Source organism: Perca flavescens, chromosome 2, assembly GCF_004354835.1.
Source record: "Perca flavescens isolate YP-PL-M2 chromosome 2, PFLA_1.0, whole genome shotgun sequence".
Classification (NCBI taxonomy): domain Eukaryota; kingdom Metazoa; phylum Chordata; class Actinopteri; order Perciformes; family Percidae; genus Perca; species Perca flavescens.
Genome location: NC_041332.1, coordinates 21163147 through 21189978, shown reverse-complemented (window position 1 = coordinate 21189978; position 26832 = coordinate 21163147). Strand labels below are relative to the sequence as shown.

Genomic DNA, 26832 nt, shown 5'->3' with positions numbered 1-26832 from the left:
TTAAACAAGAATAATTATAATTTACAAGACAAATAGCATTTAACAGTGCTGTACATGTATTAATAAACTGAGCAAAAACAGGCTCTGCAGATCCAGAATCCACCATAAGTCATTATAAAAACACTTTTCTTTTTTGCAGCACTGTCTCAGTTATTGTGCAATAACAGAATAAAGTAAACATTTTAAATTAAACAATCATTTTTGAGAGAGCATATATCAGAAAAAAGTCACTAAAATAGTAAGACAGATTTCCTCAGTCAACGTCAGGACTGCCCGCTACCTATGGTTTATCACCGGCACAGACAAACCAATAAACTGGAGCTGATGCCAGGATTTGGCTCGGGCCGTGTGAGGTGTTTGGCCTGGACCAAGATTTTGTGTGTGTCAGAGAGAGAGAGGGAGCGCGCGAGAGAAGGAGAGAGAGAGAGAGAGAGAGAGAGAGACTAAGGGATGGCTGTGATAGCATTTGGCTTTACTCATGTTAGCGGCTACCGTAAGAGTTCTGCCTAGGATATGCTCTATATATATGTGCCTGTGTGTGTGTGTGTGTGTGTGTGTGTGGAGCTGGTTGAGTCACTGTTTGAAATTTTCAGAAAATTCCAGCTGAGATAATATTAGGTCATGAGCGTGTGTTTGTATGTATAGTATATATAGCCAGCAAATGGTGAAGTAGTGTGTGTTTGGAGGATTTGGCTGTGAAATGTGTGTTGTGTGTGTGTGTGTGTGGGGGGGGGTTGCAATACGGGGAAAAAACTATAACACAGCCAGTGTTTTGGCTGTGTGTGTAGAGTATGCGCACTGGAAGCTACAGCGATGTTTGGCCGAGTGCGATGGTGGCTAAGATACAACAATGTTTGGCTGTATCAAACTGTATCTATGATAGTCCTTGGCCTAGTGCGCGTGATGTGTGGGTGTGTGTACGCAATCGTGACTAAAACTGTGTTTGGCTTCATGTGTGAAAGTGCGCTACAAAGATGACAGAGTTGTTTTTCTTTTTTTAAATCAAATGTGTGTATCTTTTTTTAGCTGTGTTTGTATGTGTGTATGGGTGTGAAGGTGGCTGCAATAGTACTGGCTGTCTGTGAGCACTGGCAATTTGTGTGTGTTTGTTTGGCAGCCAGGTCCAACGTGGTGCTAGCGTTCAGGCAGACGGTGAAGGTGGCAGCAGCCTGCGGCCTGAGAGCAGGAGACTCGCGGCTCGGCTCTGCTCTCTCTCTCACACACACACACACACACACACACACACACACACACACACACTCTGGGCTGTGGCCAAATGACGGTCCCTGGCTACAATGGCCTTATCGTGGCACATACACTTCGACAGACTGAGTACAATCTTATAAACAGCGACTCTCACTCATCGTACAAAAACACAAGATTTGACTGTGGTGATCGTCTCATAGAAAACACACACACACAGGCATGCAAATTCCTTCCTATAAAAAACACAAAATACATTCTCATATGAAGCCGCAAATGCCTTGCTCAGAAAAATGAACTCGTACTTGCCAGAGAACGCTGGCTGAATGCCCTTGACACACACACACACACACACACACACACACACACACACACACACACACACACATATTCTTTTTTATCACTGTTGATAAAATGTTGTCATGTACAGTAATCAAACACTAAGGAACACAAGAAAAGAAGGAAAATACGAAAAAGACAAAAGCAAAACTATGTGCCTTTTGCTAAGAAAACAAAAGCAAGAAGGTATATTCATTACGTTTCTCAGAGGTACATGTTTTAGTTATTTATTTAAAAGAATATTGTTAAATAAGAACTTTCCTAAATTCACAATTTTTATATAATAATATTAGAAATCTTAATTATAATCAAAATGCTTTCCTACATTTTAAACACCTTTTAAGTGTGTTTCTGAAACTTGGTTTATCTTTATGTATTTTATTTCTGTCAATCCCTTTTTAATTTATTATGTGTCATACAAGCAAGTGTTTCTGTTATAGGTGTGTTTTTGTGTATGCACGTCTGTGATTATGCAAATGTTTGTACATCTAAATGCCCATGCACACGGGCATGTATGACGAGTGTTTATGTGTTGGCATCCCTCTTTTTAGTGTCTAGTGTCCACATACCTGGCGTGTGGACGAAGTAGGCCAGGTAGAGGTCCAGCTCCTTGACGGACACTCCGATGTGGTGTGGCTGGACACACAGGCCAGGGTTGGTGCACTGTGGTGACTTGACCAGCCGTTCGCCGTCCGTGCTCTCCAGGGGGCTGCCCTTGAACAGGATGACCATCACCAGGTCCAGCCGCCACACCTTGTCGGCCTGGCGCAGGCAGTCGATGCGACGGATCTTGCCCTTCTGGTCAGGGTTGGACAGCACGCAGCAGGGGGGCTTTTTCCCCGTGATGGTGAGCACAAAGTCCTCACGGAACTCAGGCCGGATGTCCTTGCGGAGCTTGGCCAGCAGGCGTGAGGCCCACTTCTGCTTGATCTCTGGCTTCTCCCCCAGCAGCTCATCCTTCACTGCGCGCTCTTCCTCCTTGGACATGCGCTTCTCGTGCTTCTTGAAGTATTTGCGCTTGCGAGCCTGCAGGTTGAACCAGGTGTAGGCGAAGGCGCGGACATGGGGCAGCAGGGCCTCGATGAAGGGGTGGAATTCATCCTGGATGAGGGAGGAAGAAGGGGGGAGGGTGGAGGAGGAGAGGGAGGAGGGGGGGAAGCAGGAGGAGGCAGTGGAGAGAGAGGGGGAGAATGGGGGAGAGAAAGATGGGGAGAGAGGGAGTGGGGGTGAGGAGGGGAAGAAAGAAGAGAGGCAGTTAGCACCGGCACGCAGCATGGAGAAGCGGCGCCTGCTCTGTGTGAGCGGAGGGAGAGAATGAGCGAGAGGTGCCGAGAGAGAGAGAGAGAGAGAGAGAGAGAGAGAGAGAGAGATGCTATACACTCTACCTTAACACCTAACACAAACACATCATGTTGAAGGACACACTTTACAAAACACTGAACAACACAATACTGAAAGACTAGGAGGTAAAAGATGAGAAAGGGAAATTAAATATCTACTGCGAGATTTTCTTCAAATATTAGTGTAAACATTTATGTGCCCGCCTATATAAATACACGTGTTAGTTATAAATACAAATATTGTCAGACTTGCATTTACCCATTGCAAAACAAAAACATTTAATATTAATTCTTGAAAACATTAATTCTAAAAAAATATTATTTATTTCTAAATCTGTAAAGAAAAAAAAAGTAAAAACGTGTAGAATTTATAAAATGACTAATGCATACAACACTAAAATAATTTAAGAGAACTCAGAACCAAATTATAATTATTAAAATTAAACATGAAATATTCGTCCATAAATAACATATCTGCGTCCCACTCGGAATTAGCAAATAGCAGTCGCTATCAAAAAAAAAACATGTGAATGAAAAGAAGATAAAATAAATAATAGAATAACATGGTATTTACCATTTTGCTCTCTCATCATAAATTCACCCGCCGATTGCAAAGAAACTTAAAATGCACCACGAGGACAACAACTGGATTGTTGAATCCAAAGGCACTGAAGTAATGCTGCGTATATTGGAAAACAAAAGACTGAAGGGAAAAAATTAAGCAAAAAGAGAAGCTGAGAAACTGTCCAATAAAAGCAGCAGGGGGGAAAAAAGCTGAGAAAGAGGAGACAGGCCAAGGGGGCGCAGTGTAATACCAGCACAGGAACACAGGAGGTACTGTAGCAGGAGCTGCAGGAGAGGTGCTGTTCAGGAGCACAACAGAAGGAGAGTGTAGAGAAGTTCAGCAATCTCTCCAAAAGAGCTGGACGTGCACGAACAAAACAAAACAAAACAGATATTGCCGCAAAAAGGATAAAATTGTCAAAAACGTAAACAAGCCTCTTCTTCGTTCTACAAAATGATGTAGAAAAAAAATATCTTGACGAAAAAACAACAACAACAAAAAATGCTTGGCAAAGCGGCGCGTGCTATTGGTTCAATTCTGTGGGATCTGCATAAGACACAAAAAGGGAGAGAGAGAGCTGGACAAGGGGGGTGCGGACAGAGGAGAAGAAGAAGAAGAAGAAGAAAAAAAACAAGAGGACCGAATCAATATTGGAAGAGTGTGCACGACCGCTGGCAAACCCGAGTGCAGCTTCTTTTTTTCCCCTCTTTCTCTCCAACTCTGTCTCTCTCTTCCTCTCCACTTTCCTTCTCTAACCATTGACTGAGTCTGTGCCAACATGCACAGGGCCCACCTATTTGGCACAGAGTCTCAAACAGCCCAGCCAATACGCACGCTCCCACCGCTGAAAGGGAGGGAAGAGAGAGATGGCAGAGGGAGAAGCAAAGCGGTGGGAGGGGGATGGGGAGGGGGGTGATGGTTGGTAGCTGGTAGTGGGTGGGGGGGTGGGGGAACTGTGTGTGGTGCAGGCAGAAGGCACGTCATTAGCCAAATAGACAAGTTCCAATCTATTGCAAAGGCAAAGTCCAGAGGATATTAATTTTACATGCATCCAATCCAGACAGCAGCCGCCTTCTAAAGCCCTCCTACGTCCTCCAACCTCCCTTCATCGGCTTCGTCACCAGCGTGGTCACAGCCATCCCAACAAACCAGCTCGCTCTCCAACTGCACCTCCCCACCCCCACCCTCCAGAAACACACCCCCCCTCTCTCTCTCTCTGCTCGCGTTACACCACCCTGGCATGGGATGGCATGAGAAAACACAGGCCCAAAATCCCACTAGACCCTGAGACCAGCAGCTGCTCCTGGATTTACCACACAAACAAAGAGAGGAGGAGGAAGAAAATGCCCGTTACCCCCCCAACAAAAAATACCATCCAAAAACATGCTCTCCTGTTTCAAAATGCACTCTCACATCCAAACTGGCCCCTTCTCTTCTTCTCTTTTTTTGTTAGTTCCACTTTAAAAGCCCCAACAGCGCAGACACAGAAACACATTAAAAGTTTCTGTTACCAAATTAGAGAGCAATCTGATTTGTGGGTGAGAGACAGGATTCGTTGGACAATGACGGCTATAAATGCTGTGGTGGACAGCTTCATGTAAGTAGCCTATGTTAAGCTGTTTAACAAGGCAAGGCAAGCGGATAATAAAACTGTCTAAAACAGGCTATACCGCTTCCCGGTTATTCACAAAACTTAATCTAATGCTTTCAGATTCAGATATGCTGGTCTTTGTAATAGCGAAAAGAATTATAGTTTCCTACTGCAGCCGGTAAATTGCCCATATTTTCATCGTGTTGCATTATGAAGTACACAATGACACATGATTGTGATTGAACAGCAGCAGAAAGTGAGGGAGCACAGGGCTGTATAGCTGCGCTGGCAAGCTCATTGTCTCATTCTCATTGGCTGACCCACATGACCTCAGAGGGACAAGCTGTGCCCAGTGCACCATGGGAGAAATATTTGAGAGACAAAGGCTCTCACCAAGGATCAATTCAACATAATCTAATGTATGCATGAAATACAGAAACATAATACATATGTTAGAAGTGCATTTAAATGTCATACTTCCAAATTACAAAAAAGTAAACACATTTGCTCATTTATACTTTCCAAATTAGTCCATGGGGCTCATAGGAATTATAAAGAGACTGTTAAAACTGGAATCTCTGCAATGGGCAGCCGCAAAAAGCTAACTTGTCATGTGGCAAAGTTGAGGGCCCGGCCATTTGATTGTGGGTTGAAGCCCCCTGCTGTGCAATGGGACAGGCTGTCTGTGTGAACGCCCTACAAAGGCCAGAGTACTGTGGTTGGCTCCCAGGACCATCAGATTTAGCCTGGCCTGCTCCCTCTGTCAGTGTCTGACAGAGGAGCCGCAGCCTGGATGACTGGCTGGTCCACTGACTGGCTGGCAAGCTGGCTGTTAGGTTGGCTGAGAGGCTACATGACTGGCTGGGTGAATGACTGGTTGGCTAACCGGGTGGGTAGCTAGCTGGCTAGCTGACTGCCTGGCTGGCTGACTGGCTCGTCACTGCTACTGCTGGGGGGGGTGCGGACTCCATCTGGACCGGGCCGTGCCGGGCTGGGTGCCGATTGTTCATGCTAACATACGCCTGCCTCACACAGCCACACTGAACACGTGAAAATTTGGGAATGAGAGAAAAAATATATACGGGAAAAAGGAACATGAGAAGTGTGTTTTTGTTTTTAACAATAATGACAAAGGTGTGCTTGTTGCTTATTTGAAAAGACTGAAGGGATCTAGACTTTTTGATGAATGGGCCGCAGAAAAAGAAAAGGAGTGATATGTGCCAAGTATTGCAGTCACTTCCTGTAATATCATCATGCCATTACTGACAGGCAAAACAATTATAACCAAGATTACTCTACATCAGGGAAATCCAAACCTGCCCTTTTGTCCATTCAAACTATAGCAACACATTTTCTTTTGTAGTTCCAGCCCTGCAACATTTTTTCAGTAAAATAACTCTTCTAAACTCATAAAGAGGATAACAAAACGGACAAAAACCTATTATAAGACAACAAATAAACCCATATTATTAAGCAAATACTATTTGTATGAAATATGTAATCCTTCAAAAAAAAATCCCCTCTTTTTAAAATCACTTAGTTAAATCCATTGCCAGGCATATTATGATCATAAATTGGACCAAATACAAAATTATACACAATAGCACAACACAGCCATTGGAGGTCTGTGCACAATTTGCAGTTAAGGAAAGATCTTTTATGATTTGGGCCAAGAAAAGGTTGTGTGGCACCCTACTATTTAATGTGTCCATTTAATTGTGACATTTTCAAACCCACATTTCCTTCGGCTCATTAGAGAGGGTTTCTCCTGTTTGCCCAGAATTCTTCGGGGCAGAACGAAGGGTGGCAGGTTGTCGGGCCTTGGCCACTGGACTCATTAGGTATCTGCTCTGCAATAATTTGAGGGAGAGCTCATCTTATCTCTGCATGCCATGCTCTGTCTTTTAGAAAACGACGACCTTTGTTCGCCAGGCTGGGCAAAACAATCTCCCCTCCTGCCCTGTCAGGGTACAACTCAGGAGTGCAGGAGAGACATGAAAACCACCTCTGGTTTTATTAACAAGGCCAAGCTCGGAGCAGCAGCAACTGCCAAAAACACAAGACAAAGAAAACCCATAACATCTGAAATTGTTGTATTGAAGATTTTGATGGTAGGCCTATTAAATAAAAAAACAGTGCTTGGTGAAAATTCACCCATTACACCTTTTGCCATGTATGCATGGCTGGCTGGTATGAATACCCTAAATCTCCCGCAGCTAAAACACATTAATTCAGTCATAAAAATGAATAAGTAAAATGGCACCTAATCCAGGTTTAAAGCACAAGGCAGGTCCTATCGGAACACACCAAAAGTCTTTTAGCCTCAAACGGCCTGCACCGTGCGTCTCTACGTTTTGTTAAACAATTTAAAAATCAATATTCACACCTTGAAAAGAAAGAAACCTACCTCGGTCACTAAATAATAATCTCCCCAACACCGGTGTAACGTTAGTTTTAACGGCTAATAACGGCTGTTTTTTTCTCCGCCCGTTAACCTGAACGGACTGCGTGCTTGACCTCCGTCCGTCCGTCTGCTTGTAAGTAACCCATTGTATTTTACGCTTGTTAAAACCAAACACACAATATGTCTCCTTCTTCATAGTACAACGGCTCTTAATACTAAATATGTTCAAATTAATCTAATGCTCCTCTTCCCCATGGATAGAAAATTGAACTTGAGCTTTGCCAGCGGACAGCTCTGGCTCTCAGCTTCAGTTACGTGCGGCCTATGTTAAACACAAAGGGTCAAAATTAATACTAAAAGTCGAAATGGAAATAAAAGTAGGTGGATGATGTGTCGTAGTAGAAATAACAGGCTAAGTAAAAACAGTGTACGACCTCAGTGAAGACAAACATTCACCATAGTAAAGACATATGTTACTTTTGCACAAACTATAGCCTACAGTTAAACCCACATAAACTATTGCAGGCGTATTTAATGTAGCCTATTTAACGTTTTTTTTTTTTTTTTTTTTACATGTTTAGATAAGACACCTTTGTGCAAATAAAAAGGGGACTTTTAGTTCCTGTCTGTGGGCTATTTTTGCAAAAAACTAATTTTAACAACCATAACTCGGGCCTGTTTCTCACAATGTTGTCAACAGCTCTAAAAAGCAATTACCTGAGATTAATTTGTGGTATTAAACTTAGATATGCAAATGAATGCCAAACGGCTGACATCTGAATAGGACACGTGGAAATAAAGATCACACATTGATTTGATGCCACATCCTACAGTGTGAGGACGCCTTGGTTGGGAGTCAACAGGCATTACATGTGATCTCACTGGGCTGCTGACAGATTTCAGGCATTTGGCATTAGGCTATCTAACAATATAAAGGTCACTTATTTATTTTTTATTCCTTTTTACTGATAAAAAATAAATAGAGTAGAAGTAATAAATCAAAACAGAATAGAAAATAAAGTCCAGCCTCATCATATAGCCTTACAACCGGTCTCCTTTTAATTATATTAATAAATGCACCCCATTCATATTTCCTATTGATATTATAGTCACCAACATGACCTAATTAATCTAAATTCCATAAAGATTGTGGTTTGAACTAGTTGGTTTAAAAAAATTTAATTTCTTGCAAACAAAACTTAGGATACATTTTAAAACCTATAAACAATTACAACAGTGAATTAATGAATACCAATATCCTGCAAAATCTATTTGAAATGTGTTTTTAAAACAAAGGGACCATATTTATTTGAAATTCTAACTCATGCATACATTTGATCAAACTTCCAGCTTAATATGAAAATTCTGAACATTTTGGCATTATCATTTCAAATTGTCCTTGTAAATACATGTTCATAAATATGAATTCCATTACATTTATCAAATATTTTCTAATAATAAATTAATTCAACCATATATTTGCTGGAAGAATAGGAAACATCGGGACATATTAGCCTTTTACTCTTTCAGCATTTTATTTTAGCAACATTTCTTCGTAAAAACGAATTTTAAAGAGAAAAGCTACACTTTATTTTTAAATGCTACAAGGAAGTAACGGAAGGTCAGATTTTTCTGATGAAATTATATTTGTCTCACACACAAGTCTTTTGTTAACTTTACACAGGACGATCCTGTAAGGCTAGGACAAAACACACACACACACACACACACACACACACACACACACACACACACTCACACACACACACACACACAAAGCTGAAGGTTACAACGTGTTAGGACGTGTCACGACAGGAATTTAACTTTGACATCTGCTGTGTGAAATTGCATATTCACAAGTATGGTGATGTAAAGGAAAGACATGAGATATCTGAGCTATTTTCCGTGTGTGTGTGTGTGTGTGTGTGTGTGTGTGTGTGTGTGTGTTGACCCCTCGAGATGGTCTGGAATAATTTGGTTAAAGTTTCTTGAGCTGTTTGTGCTTTGTATATAAATCATTTTTTTAAAAAATGTATTTGCCTTATTAGTCTAAACTTTACATAATATTTTTTTTTTTGCAGTAGTACAGGCATAATGCTATTTATGTCCATTATGTATAAAAAAGAAAAAGGAAGTAGAAGAGAAAAAAGTTGCTTTTGGGTTGAGCAAAGTTTCCATATTTTTATTACAGGAGTGCAGGACAAATGAGGTGTGCAGGCCTGACTAGTGGTGAGTAACAGCCTGCCATTAAGAGGTGATGGGTTAGTAACCTCACAATCCTCTGGGATATAAAATAATTACGGGACAAGTTGACGTAAATTACTACAATTTCCTTGGAAACTCTCATGAGACAGAAAAAATAAGTGTCCTTTTTTTCTTCCTCTTTCATTCACTTATTCTCTTTTCAAGCCCACACACATGCACAGGCCCACATTATTCTTCTTAAAAATGTCCGTCTTAACTTCTCATCAATGCCAGTCCTTCTATTTCCATCCAGCTCAAAACCTTTTCATCCATTCATCTACTCCCTGGAAGAGGAAAAAATCCCAACTTTCTGCTCTCTTTCTCCCATCGGCACAGATTGATGTTAAAAGTGTGTCGTGTGCGCATCGTTTGTAATTACGCCTGTTTACACACTGAAGCATTACTATGTGTGAAAGTCTGGAAGCCATTTGTGGCATGAGGCTGAGAGGGAAAGACAGAGCGAGCAAGCTTTAAACAGCTCCAGAGACACAAGGACTGATAACAAACTGGGGCTTCTGACATGACAGACCTGGGTAATATTATAGCCTACTTAAATATGCTTTTACATTTGTGCGATGGATTTGTCTAGGCAGACTGTTTCAGCCTAAAATGTAACCACATCAAAGATAAGATCAAGGGCTCTTTATGATTCTTTTTAGTATCCAAAATGTATTCAGCCAGGATTTTCTTAAGGTTTGTGTGGTTTGTTTTATGACTCTGGCCCATCTGCATGAATTTCATTCTATACAGTTAATTATAAACATAACTTTAACCCCACAAGTGAGTTATATTCCCAATTTATAGTCTAAAAATATTTGGGGAACTGAATTCAATTTGGACGAAAAAATACATTTTGTGATGATCATCGGTTAAATTAATTTGCAGGTTTTTGGCTTAGATTTGGTGAAAAAAAAAATCTAAATGTATACACTGCACACACCACATGTACATGTGAAACATTATACATTCACTGTTTTTAATGCTAAACTCAATGTGAATCTTGATAACAGTGCCGTCAATTAGAAAGAATGTTTCTCGTAGAGGATGATGTTATCGTGATATAAATAAAACTGTGCAAAATTATAGATTTCAAACTAAATTAGGATATTCTGGCATTGCATGTTGCAAACAATGATTTAATAAAACCATTTCAACATGGGGCTGCAGCTAGATGGGGCAGTATAGGATTACATGCATGCTAAGTGAATACATACAGACTACTGCATATGTGCCGTATGTGTGTTTACATTACAGAGGATTCTGTAGCGTCACCATAACAAATACATACACACACATGAACGGACTCAAACACACGCACACGTACTGTTGGAGTGGCATTTTCCGACAGGACATTGCAGTAAAAGTGAGAGTACAGCATTTCTCCTCAACAAGGGCGGCCATTCCTGATCAGGTCAAGTAGGCAGTGTGATACTTGGAGTGTGGAGTGTGCGTGTGTGTGTGTGTGTGTGTGTGTGTGTGTGTGTGTGTGTGTGTGGCAGCTTTCTGCTTCAATTATACAGGGAAGGAGAGCGTCTGTCTCACACTTTCTGTCTCACTCCTAACTGAAGCGCAAGCTGCACACACCTACAGTGTTCCAGTCGGCACATGCCAGCGGCACACACCGGCTACCATGGTTAGCAAATACAGCAGGAATCAAGCAGATAATGAAACCCGATATCCCCTCCCTTCCATGCCCTGCTCCAACAGCAGCCAAGGCCGGCTTCTCCTCACACAAGAGATGCACTATTGAGAGACTTTCTCTCGCACTCTTTTGCTCCCCCTCATTCTTTTATTCCTCCCTGGTCCTCGTTCTGCCAGTCGGCAAGGCGAGATGCCAACCTCTCCCCAAAGCCGGGCAGAGTGCCCTCACCCTTTATGCAAATGCTTCACCACTTGCCCAACTCACACATTAATTCTGTGCCTCCACCACCACCATCACCTACTCCTTCTTTTATTTCTTTCACCTCTTACTCTGCAATCCGTCTCTCTCTCTCTCTCTCTCTCTCTCTCTAGAACACTTTTTCCCTTTCCTGTACTCCATATTGTTGTTGCACTTCCCTCTACCAGTTGCCTATGCTCTCTCTATCTCGATGGCTATCCAGCATCTCTCGCTCCGCTCCCCCTCACTTCTTTCATGGTGGAACTCCCTCTCCCCTCCTTTTCTCGCTGCCTCTCTCTCTCACACTCTCTTGACTCACCCAGACTCAAACTTGTGCCCTCATTCCTCGGCCATTGCCAGACAGGCAAGTGCAGAAACTCCCTTCACCCTCTCTTTCTCTCTTCTTCTATCTCTTTTGCTCTGTCTCTCTCACACAGACACTCAGCCACTCGTGCCCTGGTACTTCCCTTAAAGGGAAAGTAGCTTGTCTATAAATTATAATTTTTATTTATCTGCTTCAGTTTGTATATCATCTGTCAGTGTTTAGTGTTAAATGTATAATTTGCAAGAAGCCAGTTGGCACGTTTAACTGTAAATTTGTTCCCTATTTTGTGTGATTGATTGCTTCCTTGATTATTGAGTAGGGCGTTAGTGGAGCGCACAAACACTCTCCTTTCACACAAGAAAGAAATACTAGAGTTGCAGTGGTTTAAACATGTGCTCACATTTACATGCTTTAACAACAGCCAATTCTTTTTATATATTTTCACAAATACGGCAGGATATGTATTGTTCCAAATTAACATTGCAGCTCAAAGCTAATTCATGAGCGTTGGGTGAAACGCTACTGATTCAAATCTCGTGAATGAAGAACTATTAACCATTAGATGAGATTATACAACACTTGGCTTCATGAAACCCTTTTAAGACCTATTGTTACAACTCATAACGCTATGGTTGTCAAGCTGCGAACAAGCTCTTTTCTTAGTTCCTAAAAAGGTGACATTTTTGGGGACACAACAGGAATATTGACAGAGGTTTAACGTACCAAATTACTCTTGGCTGTTGTGTTTTTTTTATTATGCTATTTTGAATCATGTCAAATCTCCACAAAAGTCATTTAATCTCCATATAGCGCCATGTTAAATAAAAAATCAGTTAGAGTGTGCTAAGTTGTATTCTGGGACTTATTGAAACCCCAAACAAATAAAAGTGAGTGCTAGATAAGAAAAAAAACAGAACATCTTAGCCTGCTGACCACAATTTTGTCATTTACAATTAGAACACTGCAAATGTTTGTGGCATGCTACTTTGTAGATGGGCAACCAACCCTCTTACATTAGCATCATATTTCCGCATCAGCGAGCTCCCTATCAGGAACACCGAAGCTTGCGGATTTAATTCTGCTTATCATGAGAGCTGGAGTTTGGCCTGTGCTGAGTTGGCGCTGCGAGGGTTAAACGGTGCCCGCTCCCTGTGGCATGATATGAGCTGGGCCTTTGCCTGTGCACTCTGCCTTGTCTGCGCTGAGTTGGTAGCATTAGGGGTTAAGAGTGGGTGGCTGCTCCAAGTGGCTTCCTATGCGACTCTGATCCCATTAGGGTTAAAAGGTGTCTGTTCCAAATGGCTTCCTGAGAGCCGGGTCTTAATCTCTGCTATGCTTGACAGAGTTTGGGTTAAAGCGAGACAGGCTCTTGATATGGCTGCGAGTTAGGTCTTACTCTGAGCTGGCAGTGTGAGGGTTAAAGGTCGCTCTGCCCACTTTGAGTGGCATTCCCCTCTAGGGCAAGCACCATGCCAGGCCGGAAGAAACAGAGGGCACACACAAACACATGCAAGGCAAGAAACAAAGAGCCCTCACAACCACACACAGACGCACATAAACACACAAGGACACGTGCGCGCACACACAGCGACTAAATCATTTTGAAACTTTTATCCTCTCAAACCAGTGCTTTCCTTTTTCAAAGATGTATCCTCCAACAAAGCAAGGGGAAGACAGGCAGACACATGATGCAGACGGGCGCCTCTGGGAGAGTGTGTGTGCAGTTATCTCCTCTGTGACCAAGCTCGCTGACTTCCCCAGCCTAAACTACCACCTCGCACAGACCTCAGGAGCACCACAGTACCACAGGCAGACAGCCATAAGTACATGTCCTCAGAGGGGACATAAAATGGAGAAAACCTACCCTCGATTAAAAAGGCACCTCACAAACAGGCATAGGAGAGGAAAAGGAGGTGGGAACAAAAAAAGTGTTGTATCACCGATCCAAGCTTCAAATTAGTTTAGTGTTGGATTTATAACAGTGAAGCATATGTATTTAATTTTTTAACATTAGCAGAAAAAGTGTTATTTCTTAAGTACAACAGCTAAGGTTTAATTCAAACAATAGAACAGTATATGATTTTTTTCCTACAGTATTTGGTAATGACTGACAACTGCTTAATAGCTTGCATCTGGTATATTTATAGGTAGTATTTTATATTTGGCCTTATCTACCTTGAAATCCCTCACAAATGTGCTGAGAAATGGAATACAGTTTTTTACGTTTTCTCCTTAACGCAGTATCCTGCTCAGCTTTACTGTTCTCTCATTGAAGAAAAAAAAAATAAAGTCTTAAATGCAATAAATATTCTACTTGTGCCATGTTATTTTTTGCAATGAAAAGTACAGTGTTTATCAACTCTCAGCGAAACTGGTCCGGTATGAAATACCAGTCAGTCTCCATTTATAAACATGTGATTGTATGAAAAGATAGTATCACAGAAAAGTGAGCCAGAAGAAGAGAGCTGGACTGAAAGCAGCAAGAGCTGCCACGTCAGATGCTGCTGAGGCTTCTTGGCTATCAGGACTGAAACAGACACAGACAGTGTAGACACACACGCACATGCAAATGCAGTAAGGCCTGCACAGATCCACACATCCACTCGAATGCACATGCACAAAAACTGACTCATATGCACACACACAAACATGCACACACATAGGGTTTGCCTTTGCAGTGCTGTTTAGGAAGTTGGAGTCATCAGCCAAGCCCGACACCCCTGCTCAGTGAAGCCATCACCGCTGTTTCACTGTGAGTCAACATGGATGGAGCCGCTCCATCAACAACACGCACACAGGCCCTAATAATAAAACGAGCAAATCCCTCACTCCAGATTGCCTGCCACGCGCCAGAGAGGGCCTGCCCTCGGTCTGATCATTTCCTGTTATAGGATCGCTACTGGATTTACACTTATCATTGGGTTACACTCTTCAAGCATTTGAATCAACATTTTGTTTTCGAAATATCCATACATTTGAATGCTTAAAAAAAATATTTTCTAAACTGTGACAACCAAATTGTAGAAGCACTATATGCAAAACATTAATGCATTCATGTGCACAAAGAAGAGTACTCTAGGTCCTGTTTCAAAGCACCACATATAGGGAAATAAGGTGCGCAATATTCAAGCTCTTGGGCTGCCCAAAAAAAAAAAATAATCAGATGCAAAACAGGATTTGGCCACATCTTTATTTAGGCTAGCTTTCCAATTCCTGGAGAAATTGCATTATTGAATACAACAACGCCATTGTTTCAGCAAATTTTAGAGGGGCTTTCAGCTTTATATATTTCCAGAGAGGAAAATCAAAACACCGTTTTTCAATCAGAGAGAGAGACAGCTCTTGTGCAGAGATTTGATTCTCCAGATAGCACTTGGCACCGTTTGCCTTCCCTAAGCACTGTAATATGGTTATGATACATTAGCATTCCTTCACATTGACAAAGAAACCCAATATGTGTATATCAAGCCTTTTTGTCAAAAAGGAGGAGAGGGAGAAAAAGAGAAGGGAGAGGAGGGTGGAATTCAAGAAGATGGAGAGTCAGGTAAAGGATTAGCATTAAGAGGCCGTAGGGAGTGAAAAGTTGTCCGATGAGCAGCATTCCAACGAACAAAGCCTGGCGAATGGTGGAACTGTTTTAGATAGTGCGGTGTTCTCAGGAGAGGCAGACAGGGAGTTAGTAAAGTGGCTTTTAAGCTCACCAAATCCAACATATCCCAGATAAGACTGTGGCTCTTCCTGAGGGAACGAAAGAGAGGAGTAGCGGAGGGGGCTGGAAAGAATGAGGTGAAATGGAGAAAAAGACGGTTGAAGTAAAAGACGTACTGAGAGAGAAAGAGCAGGGAGAGTTGAGGGCTGGGGTGAGAGTGAGACAGAGAAAAGATGAGCAAACACATGAAAAAAAGCAAAAGAAAGAGAGAGGTTTTTTGAAAAAGAGACAGGGAAAAAAAAAGAAGGTAGGAATGAATTGGAAGGAAAGCGGAATGAATTGGAAGGAAAGCGAGAGCATATTTTCAGATGAGAGCACATGTGAGCTTTGGTGTTGCTTGATCCTGTCTCATACAGTGCAGCGAATGAACCCAGAGACACTGAGCAGTCCTGCCTGGCTCTCCAGCAGGATTTTATCACCTGCGTGAAAGAACACACACTGGCTAACCTCATCAATCGCTGCTCTGTCACAGACCTGTGCAGGCCTTTTATGTATACTCTTTAGTGTTAAAGTGTAGTTTGGATATTGTTTAGGCAACACAAGTCCTAATGCAGAGTTGCAGGAATCCCTCAACACAGACACACACACAATTTTCCATTTTCTGTCTGAAACACACAGAAACACACTGAAGCATATGTGATGTGAACTAAATAGTATGTGCATGTGCATAAATATTCAGACCTGTTGCATTCACCCTTGTTAGACTCACCTATAGCTGTAATAGCTATAATGGAGTTGACATTATTTTGCTTTCATGTGGGTTTTCCCTCATGTTGTCTACTTTCTGCACACATACACTGTTAACCGCCTGGTACATGCATGTGCATGGAACGACCGGAGACAGGTGCACACCCACAGGCCAGAGAGCCGAAAGTCAACAAACAAGGGTCAGTTTTTAATATATCCCTAGTTTGTTTATTTAGCAGTGGTCAGGTTTTCACTTATAAACCTCCAAAACTCCATTGCAAAATTCCTCCTTTTAGACTCCAGAGAGAACATTCAAACAGTATTAATTCCTCTTGCTGGGAAAAGGGACGGCCTTTTCCCGGAGCAATCCATAACATCTGAATATAAAAATAAATACGAAGAGCGGACGCGCTCCAAAGTAAGGAGGGAAAAAATCTGCCTGGAAGTTTGACGGCGGTGTGTGTTTTTCCTCTGTTTCACCAGCATCTGGGACAACATGTTTCTCACTGTGCTGCAGCCCACTACCATGTTTTCTCTTTCTCTTTAAAAAAAAAGAAAAAAAATCAATCTCTTTATTGAGCCTCCCTTTTCTGTCTCTGTCTTCTCTATCTCCACCCCTCGCTCTCTCTTCCTCACTTTCTCTGCTGGACGCCCCTGTGCCAGTTAACTCACCACAAGCCAGAGGGAGGACCGCAAGAATGCTTAAATCAGCATAATTAGGCCTGTGTGTACTTTAAACACACACGTTTCCCCCAAGCCTGGACCCCTGCCACCCGCACACCGCTGTGTACGCAGCCACGGCCCGTCTCTTTGAGTCAATAAACACAAACATATCAGCAGTCAGCCTCACACACGTTCACACAGTATACACACAGATATACACGTAAATATACTATATGCAACACGAGGTGAAAAATGATGCTGTTTCCCTCTGCCACCCAGCCCCCCTCCCCCCACGCCCGCGGCCCAAACCACCATCACCACACTAACACAGTTTGATCCGTTACACTGTGTACCTGAGGGGGAGGAAAGTAAATGAATTGAATATGGGGGTTGTGTGCTGAAAAGTTGCACATTTATTTGGAATTCTCCATAAGCAAGCCAGTAAAAATGAAGCACCAGCACTTAAACAATGGCAGGGATCTCAATTGAGTTTGTGGTTTTCTCCCATACACATCTGTATGTGTTTTAGGTTTCACTGGTGCATTAACAAACAACTGCCTCCCAGCGAATCCATGGTGCCTGGCTGCATATGGAGATTATCAGTAGTCATTACAGACCATTTAATAATAATCACCACCATCAAAAACGAATCTGTCCAACCATGTGATATTTGGATGGCCAATATCACTAGCTGAGTGGATCATATTAGTGAAGATGAGAACGGATAAGAGTGTTTGGCATTTCATCTCATTTAAATTATCACAAAGGGGATCTACACAATGTGAGCAGCTTGTTATTGTCTTAATCTATTTTTTTTTTGTGGTGCAAAGTACTGTATGAGTGTGTCAGTGCATCTCCCTGTGAGATAAGAACAATTACAGAGAGGACACCCATGAACTTACACTACCTCCCTTAAGAGCTCAAACACTCATAGCTCCCCAAAACGCTTCAGGTGCAGACGGACGCTACAGGAGAGGCCCGTGCGCAGCGAGGACAAGTAACTCCAGTCGTGAATATCACTTATGCCACTCGCTCTGGAAGCATGGATGTGTTGCCATGGAGTTTGTATGTCATTAAAGCTAAACATAAAATGAATTTGATTTCCATTTTTAACATCACCCGCCTCAAAACAGATACATTTTATATGGCCTCAGCTTACTTTCCTCTTGGCGTAACACTCCAGAAAGTGATCAGAACACCACGCTCGGTCTACTTAGGAAAATATTTTGTCAGCATTGATCAAAGTGGTGTGATACTGTTTATGTGAGGGTACACACTGAAAACTAGCCACAAAGAAGCCACTCTGTGTCTCTCTCCCTCTGTCTGTCTGTCTGTTTGTCTGTCTGTCTGTCTGTTTGTCCGTCTGTCTTGTTTCTTTCTCTCTCTCACACACACACACACACACACACACACACACACACACACACTTTCTGTGTTTGTGCGCTCACACAGCTGTGGATCTTGCGCAGGGTTCAAACAAGGTAAAGATATGGTATATTACGCAATGGCTTATAGATTTTTCCACCCCTGGCGAGCTGCCAGCGCTCTCAACGGGAGAGAGAGGGAGGGAGAGAGAGAAAGGATCAGAGAGAGAGAGAGAGAGAGAGTGAAAGGCTCAGAGAGCAGCACACTGTGTTCCACAAAGTCTGACTCACTAACTGGATTCACTGGCTGCCTTGCTGAGACTGCAGCCCTCTGTGACCAGTAGTTACATTTAGGAAATAGGGCTGAACAAAAGCGTGTGTGTGTGTGTGTGTGTGTGTGTGTGTGTGTGTGTGTGTGTGTTTCTCTACAGGGAGTAAAGATCATCGGTGCTTTTGCGTCAGATATCAGATACTAGGACTGGGACGATATGCTTTTGTTCGGTTTTGATTCTTTCACGATACATGGGTGGCTATTCGATTTGTATTGCAACTTTCATTTATTATATACTTACATAAGTATTGCTATTACATATTATTGAGTTTTGTGATTTTCTTTTCCTTTTTAAAAAAAAAAAAAAGTTGAATAATACTGTATATCATGAGACATTTCTAAAAAGATAATCTTAAAAAAAAATCACAATACATACATGAAACGATAACCCCCCATCATATACATTTATCAGGTCTGGTGGATATTTCAGCTATCACTCAGGCGAAAAGGTCTGCTCTATATTGGTCTGCCTCTGTCACACACACACACACACACACACACACACAATACATGACCTAGTCATTCAACACAGTGGAGTGCCCTGTCTACACAGTCTGCCCTATGCTTTTCCTTCAACTACACTTTAAAGATACACAACAAGTAAGTAAGTCACTGCTCAGGCTGCTTCTTTTCTAAAAGACGTTTATATTTAATGTTTTAATGCTTTATATTCTTAAGCAGCATGGAAACATATTTGACAAAGCAAAACAGTCATCAGACTCCAATGTTGTACTGTGAAATTGCACAAAAAAATGCCTTTGACGTGAACAACAAAAACTCTAATGTGCATGCATGACAGACATTTCATTGGAGACTACTTCCAAAATGAGACTTGGAAGAGTCAGCAAGAGCAGCTCAATCTGTTTTGAATCAGACGCTTGTCTGTCAGAATGATCAATCCGACTGTTTTCTTGATTTACTTATCACGAGTACGTGACATGCATATGTTAATGAAACTTGTGTTTCTCATATCAGTCTTGTCCATATTCTCCCGCCTGGATTAAAGCAGACATACTGTTCACACGCAAGGCATAGAAATGCATTCACAGAGCTGATTTGGCCTAGATCTTGCACATTGAGGTTTCCCTTACTCTTTTAATTGGGCCCTTGATGCTCGACATAGGGTGTACTTCCTCTAATTAGCTATATCTATAGTGTATGGGAGGGTGTATGAATGCATGCATGTGTAAAATCCTCTTTTGAGCAACTCCAAACTAACTAAGAGCTTTAATTTCACGCTAGGCTGCATTGTCCCATTCAGTAGGGTTACCCCCACAAAAAAGCCTCTGAGAAAATCAAAATGAGCGAAAAACACACCAATGGGCCGAGGAGGGGGATGGAGAAAGAGAGAGAGAGAGAGAGAGAGAGACAAACAACAACAACAACAACAACAACAACAACTGAAGCTCTTCCTTGAACAATGCAGATCTCTCACTAAGCATTACCTCACTTTTAAAGGGAATTAATGGGAGGGGGTGGAGGAGGAAGAGGAGTGGGATAAAGGTGAAGGGGAGTCTGTCCCAAGCAGCTGCTTTGGCTCTTGTATCTTCTCATCCCTCGCTTCTTTGTGGGTTCCACACATTTCCACTGTCTGACCATCTCATCACTTGCTGGCAAACTAAAATATTTTCACTGTAAATGACACTGTGAATTCACTGCTAGTTTGATTGTATATAGTCTTGAACAGGGATGATGTGCAATTATCAGTCAATCAACAAAAGATCTGTGGAATAATTGCATATGTTTAGTTTTGGAGTACTTTCTACTCTTATGACAAACGCTTTCAAAAGCCAAACTAAGAGAGATATTCTGATCATCAGCACACTGAAGTGATTCTGACTCCGCTGCTCCTACACCACAAGTCTGTCTATCTGTCTATAACATATGTGAGTGTTCAGTCTGATTTCAGAATGAGTGTGTTTTTACTTTGTGTGTGTGCACACGTACATGTGTGTGCCATATGGCTCGGTAAACACCACTATATCATAGACTAACATAAGACCGCTATAGGCGCTGCCTGCTTCCACTGGCCACAGATCAGCCTAAACCTAATCCACACTAGGAGGCGGAGGACGAGGAGGTGGGGGGAGGGTACACATATTCACACGGACAAACACATATCGGACACACACACATGCCCCATCCATCCAGGGGACAACCACCTATTACCCTGTTGTGCCAATTGCCTCAGTTAAGCATGATAAATCCATTTTCTCTGGGCGGTCAGGAAGACTGCACAGATAAGGGATGAGCAGAGCACCACAGTGCTGGATTTAACTAACCTCCAAGACAGGTTCACACACATTCACACAAACAAACACAGACACACACACATATACACTGAAGCAGAGGACAGTCCGCCAGCTTTCTAAGGGTTTTGCTCAGGGGGCTTATACAGGCTTTTCCATAGCAAATGTTTTAACCAAAACTAATATTTTGATTTGTGCACACTCTTGACAAACATGGTGCACAATGTGTGGTTTAAAATATTTGAAATAGAGATCAGCTTGATTTAAGCTTTTTAAAAACCTCAATAGTCAACAAATCCCTCACACAAATACAAGGAAATGTTTTCTTTCTCCATGTAATTAAAATTTATTAAGACACTGTGTAACTGACTTGGACATGTTGTGCTATTTCCCACCTCCCTGCACTCCTTCCTCCGTCCCATCTCTCAGTCCCTGCCTACCAGCTCTCACTCTGGGCCAAGCAGTGTAAGGTGGACCTGGTCTGCCTCCAGCAGAAAGGATGAATAAGTAAAAAGAACACAATGTACCCCTGGGTTCTGCCTGCAACCCACTGCCGGCCTGTCGTCCTGGCACAGTTGGCAGGCCACTTCTACACTGCCTACCATCCACTACAGCAAACCTATTCTCCGCTGCCTGTGCTGTGCCTACCAACTAGCTCTGTGTGAGCAGGATTAGTGTGTGTGTGTGTGTGTGTGTGTGTGTGTGTGTGTGTGTGTGTGTGTGTGTTGCAAAGTGATGCCGGCAAGGCTTGGTATGTTACCAGATCATGCAGGCCCACCTCGGCTTACACCAGCACCACAGCCGTCACCGTCCGGTCTCAGTGAAACCAGAACCGAGGGCTGACGCAGGAGAGCCATCGGCCCAAAACGGGGCAGGAGTAAGAAACACACACCTACTGTACACATGCACACACACACACACACACACACACACACACACACACACACACACACACACACACACACACACACACACACACACACACACACACACACACACACACACACACACACACACACACACACACACACACACAGGGCCTGGTGTGGATATATGCCTTGAATGTGAGTTTTAATGAATAAGTGAAATTACAACCAAATTGGACTGAAAGAAAGATGTGCTTAACTTAGAAGATATTTAGGACAATAGCTTATACAAACTGCTTGCGTGGGCTCCACACATATTGCCACACTTTATGCTCCTCCATGCACTGATTCACAAACCGTTTTTCACCAAAGATAGTGACTACAAAATGTCCATATTTTTTCTGTAGCTATATATGGCATGGCTACAGTATGTATGGCTTTCACTGCATGCTTTCTATTGCTTTGCCAATCTGCAAGGCTCAGTTAATTTCAAGAACTCATTTGATCTAAAAAAAAAAAAAAAGGGAAAAAAAACTAGAATTGCAAATAACTGGACATGAAGCACGTATGAGCAAGAATCGAGCAAGCAAATACAACTTTTTATTTGCGTGTGATCAGTGCGGGAATTAGTGAAACAATCTCCCGCACAGTGTTAAACATCTCTTGAGTTTGCAGCAAAGCCTTTCAAAAGTTGGCAGTGTTTGTGAGACGCGCTGTATATTAGCAGCCCACATCTCATTTGGATAAGCGGGACTTAACTGGAGTCTGAAATAATTGATTTCAAAACGCGGCACATAAAAGTTTTAATTAACGACGCCTCCGTGACCTTCAAACCGCATTAAAACTTTATGCAAATGCATTTCCGTCACATGAACGTGAAACAATTACAATTAGCCCTTAATTTAAAAAAAAAAAAAAAAAAAAAAACTCCCGGTACTGTTTGGCAAGTGCATGTGCACAACTTTTTGGCTGATCGGGTCCGTCACCTACCAGCCATTCCAGCAAAGCTTTTATCAGCATTAATAATGCATTGTAGATTGTTTACAACAGTTGTGCATGTTTTCTGTGATTTGTAAATTATTTACATGGGATCGAAGAACACACTCTTAATGGACGACAATAGTAGTATGGGTACAAGTAGGCTACATAATGCACGTCAGTATAATTCATGTATGTGTGTGCCTGCACACACAGACACACAGACACACAGACACACAGACACACAGACACACACACACACACACACACACACACACACGAAGAAACAACTAACAATCCGCCTTTCACAGCAACAAACCACAGACCATTAAAACAAATTAATGCAAATTAAAGGCGGATGTTCAAGTCAAATTTAAATTACAGGTGTGAAACAGATCAGTGTCAATTATGCCCACAAGGAGGATTTCCCCCAAGTTCATTTTCGACTGCTGTTATCTTGGCGTTAATATCCTCTAAATACAAACACAAAGGATCTCAAGGAGATATGAGAGAATGCAAACGAATCAGGGGTGCTTGATATCCCTCAGCAGGACCGGGAGACGCAATAACAGCAGCCTAAGCAGATCAATATGTATCGCGCATATGGGCAACACGCGTCCATGCGGCGCTCGTGCGAGGGGATCTGCTGCCAATTAATTTTAATTAATGGAAAGAAAGAGGAAACTCGATGCGAACCTCTGCCTCATACCACCAGGCTTGGAAAAGTATCTGTGTTAGATAGGGCTGTTGGACTTATTTTACGGAGAAAATCAAATGGACTATTGATTAGAAAATGTCTCACTCACTGTTTAAAACGCACAGGCGCCAGAAAAGTCGAGAGGAAATAAAAAGGAACAGAACATGGAAAAAGACAAGCCTGTTTAAATGATGGTAATGATTCTGATGCAGCCACGGCTTCTGACTTTGTAGTCTAATAAAAAAAAAAAAAAAAGATGTGATGAAACATAATTTTTTATTTAAGCACTGCGGTTCTCCTGTTTCTACCAACTACAACATATATATATATATATATATATATATATATATATATATATATATAGAGAAAAAACTGTGAAGTCTGGTCAAGGCCGGAAATAACACTGAGAAGGAATCCTGTTTTCTACGGAGCTCGTCAAATAGGTGTTTAAGAAGCGGAATAGATGTTCTGCTTCATCACATGACATAGCCTATAGGTGTAATATATTCTCAAAAGGATTCCGAAAAAAAATATAAATATTAGCCTATATAACCCCACAACACAGCAATACAAAACAGCATAACCCTGAAAACGAGAGGAGGGCGGCCGGCCGTGACCTCCCTGCAACACTGAAACAGTGAACCTGTCAGGCCTAACGCTAACAGCTGTGAATAAGCTACTTAATGCAAAATCATTTCACAGTGTAAATTAATGCGTAAAAATGATAATGCATAAGCCTACATAATTAAGTTCCATGCACTGTATATCTCCTGACTAACGGAAGACCTTGACCTCAGACAAAAAAGCCACACTGCCGTCTGACAAACACTGATGTTAAAAGGTCATATTCATCTTGATGTTTAAAAACATTTATGAAACATATAACTGACTTTAACATGGGGATACATGCGGTATTCCGGGCGGCAGAGAGAAACACGGTCCTGCGGCGGCCTGCCTGCAGCTCTCCTCTGTTAACTCTGCAGTGACTGCACTAAATGTGTGCATCTGTGAACTAAAGCTTATTTCAAAACGATCACTTTAAATACTCATGAACAGCACAAAAAAGCTGCTGCAAGAAAAACATCAAAGGTCAATTTATGACTTGACCTTTGCTGTTGTAAGCTGTTGTTTTAGTTTACAGATACAACTATTTACACACTGAAAACACCGAAACAACGCGCGTCCAGCACATAGAGAAAATGAATAAATATCCCGATGAAGTATAAGTATATAGCCTTAGAAATAAGCAACAGATCTATAGGGTAGGCTAAATCTCATTTGTAATGCTTAATGGATAACCTGGCCCAGTGTTTTCAGTATGTAAGTATTCATAATTTAAACATTATTTCTTGTAATACATATCATATAGGCCTGGCTTAAGGTGGTTCTAGTCTTTGAGCTGATAAAAAGATAAGTGCCAGAAGTGCTACAGGGGATGAGGCCGGAAAGGTCAAAACGGAGTCTTTCATTGTGCATTTAATTGCAAAAACACGAGCTGCATTCAAAGAGGATATCTTAATCATATATTCATATTTTATCACATTGTTTAAAGACAATTAAAACAGAAACTAACACTTTATCACCTGCATGCAACATCTAACTGAACCATTAGCACACACGGCCTTTGAAATTACGCACAACATAAAGCGAGATTTCCTTTTGGTTGAACAGTGAGTGAAAAGCTCCATTCTGTGCTTTCTTTAATGTAATGACTGTGTAATTAAGGTAAGTAACATATAAAGTAGCTGCATTGCTTCATTAAAGGCCAACTGCATTTTGTGATTAGCCTAATCAAACTGCAACAATGCTGCTCGGACTTTTCACATAGCACACGTGCACCCTCCCCTCTGTCGCCTTCAGGGTGCCCCAAAAAAATAATTTTGATTTCAAAACGAGGCTTCTGAAGTTGAATAAACTCAACGAGGGACAGTTATGAATGTGTACACATTGACCCTAAAGGCCCCCAGCACCGACCGGCAGACCTCCGTAACAGCCGCAAGTCAGAAACCCTCCTTCGTTTAAAAAAATAAAGCGTACCACAACTCAACGAGCTATATTAAAACTCGATTTGTGCTTTATTATATCTGTCGATAAAGCCGATTATTGTCTCAGGGTGGCTGTAATTAGTCGCCAACTGTCGGGGCACCGGAGCCCTTCTTCCCCTTTTTCCAACCTCCGTTTTATATAAAATAGATTTGGGAGAAGCGCCATTTTCTCTCCAAACCATGCGCAATGAGACGCACAAGAAAGCCCGTTGGAGGAGTGCCATTAAAAAGAAAGGGGGAGAGAGGGAGCGCGAGAGAGGGAGTGAGAGAGGGAAGTTAAACACTATCGGGGAAAAGAGAGCAGAGCTGGAAAAAGGTCCTTAAAACGCAACAAATGATAAGCAGCAGCACGGCAGACAACACAGCACCGTAACCACGTACAGTAGAAACAAACCGGAGGCGCACCATACCGGGAAAAAAAGCAAAGAAGAGGAGCATGGAAAAACGGCGATTTTTTTTCATACCTGTGTCAAGCAGTAAGGGGAGTACATGGTTGTGTCTAGAGATGGAAATTGGAGTTGTTGATAATAAAGTTGGATGGAGGTTCGCTGCGGTGCCGCATTGCAAAGCCGCTGTGGCTCAGTCCAGGCTGTAACCCCGCCTCACTCACAGTGAAAGCTCCGCACTAACTTTAGGGTAAAGTTTCTGCTGCTCTCTCTCCCTCCCTCCCTCTTTCTCTCTAACTATCTCCCTCTCTCTCCCTCCCCGCTTCCCTTTCGGATCGACACAAGCCTAACTATATTTAAATTGTCATCGACTTTTGATAGTTTAAAACAGAATCAATGCTTCGCTGAAACCCCAGAGAGGTACACGGTATCACTACAGTGTTGTAGAGGCTTATAGTGCGCATGTGGTGCTCAGTGGTGAGTTCAGTCACCTCATCGTGTTTTATGGTAGCCTATTTGATTAAATTCCTATGGCATATGTGTAAAAGAATATTTCCTAATATTTCCACCTGGACGTACAGTTCTGCAGTGGCATCTCTATTTAGCCTGCTTATATTTATTACAGGATTTACATTGATTTTGCGAGGGAATGAATCGTCTGTGCTTTTCTTCTCTTGCAAACAACATGTAGTCATAATGTTGCCGCGTTTTTACTTCATCTCCTGTTGCTATGACAAATAATAACTAATTTAAGATTATATCTATGTATATATGTCAGATATATCATATCATAGATAGATAGATAGATAGATAGATAGAGAGATAGACACTAAACTATATTACACTTTATTCTAGTACATCTTAACCTATTGTACGCACATTTATGTTTTTATTTCACAATTGCTTTGGCAATGTAGACTGTTTCCCATGCCACTAAAGCCTCTTTGAATAGAATAGATAGATAGAT

General features: G+C 42.0%; 1 protein-coding gene across 1 annotated transcript; it reads right to left on the bottom strand.

Annotated features, from left to right (window-relative positions):
• Window positions 1-2067: 2067 nt before the first annotated feature.
• On the bottom strand, window positions 2068-26126 carry LOC114562550 (nuclear factor 1 X-type). The gene is made up of 2 exons (XM_028588996.1): window positions 25944-26126; window positions 2068-2643 (listed from the first exon to the last, which is right to left on the bottom strand). The coding sequence occupies exons 1-2, from the start codon at window positions 25968-25970 to the stop codon at window positions 2068-2070; spliced, it is 603 nt and encodes a 200-aa protein (XP_028444797.1). The 5' UTR covers window positions 25971-26126.
• Between the last annotated feature and the right edge of the window lie 706 nt (window positions 26127-26832).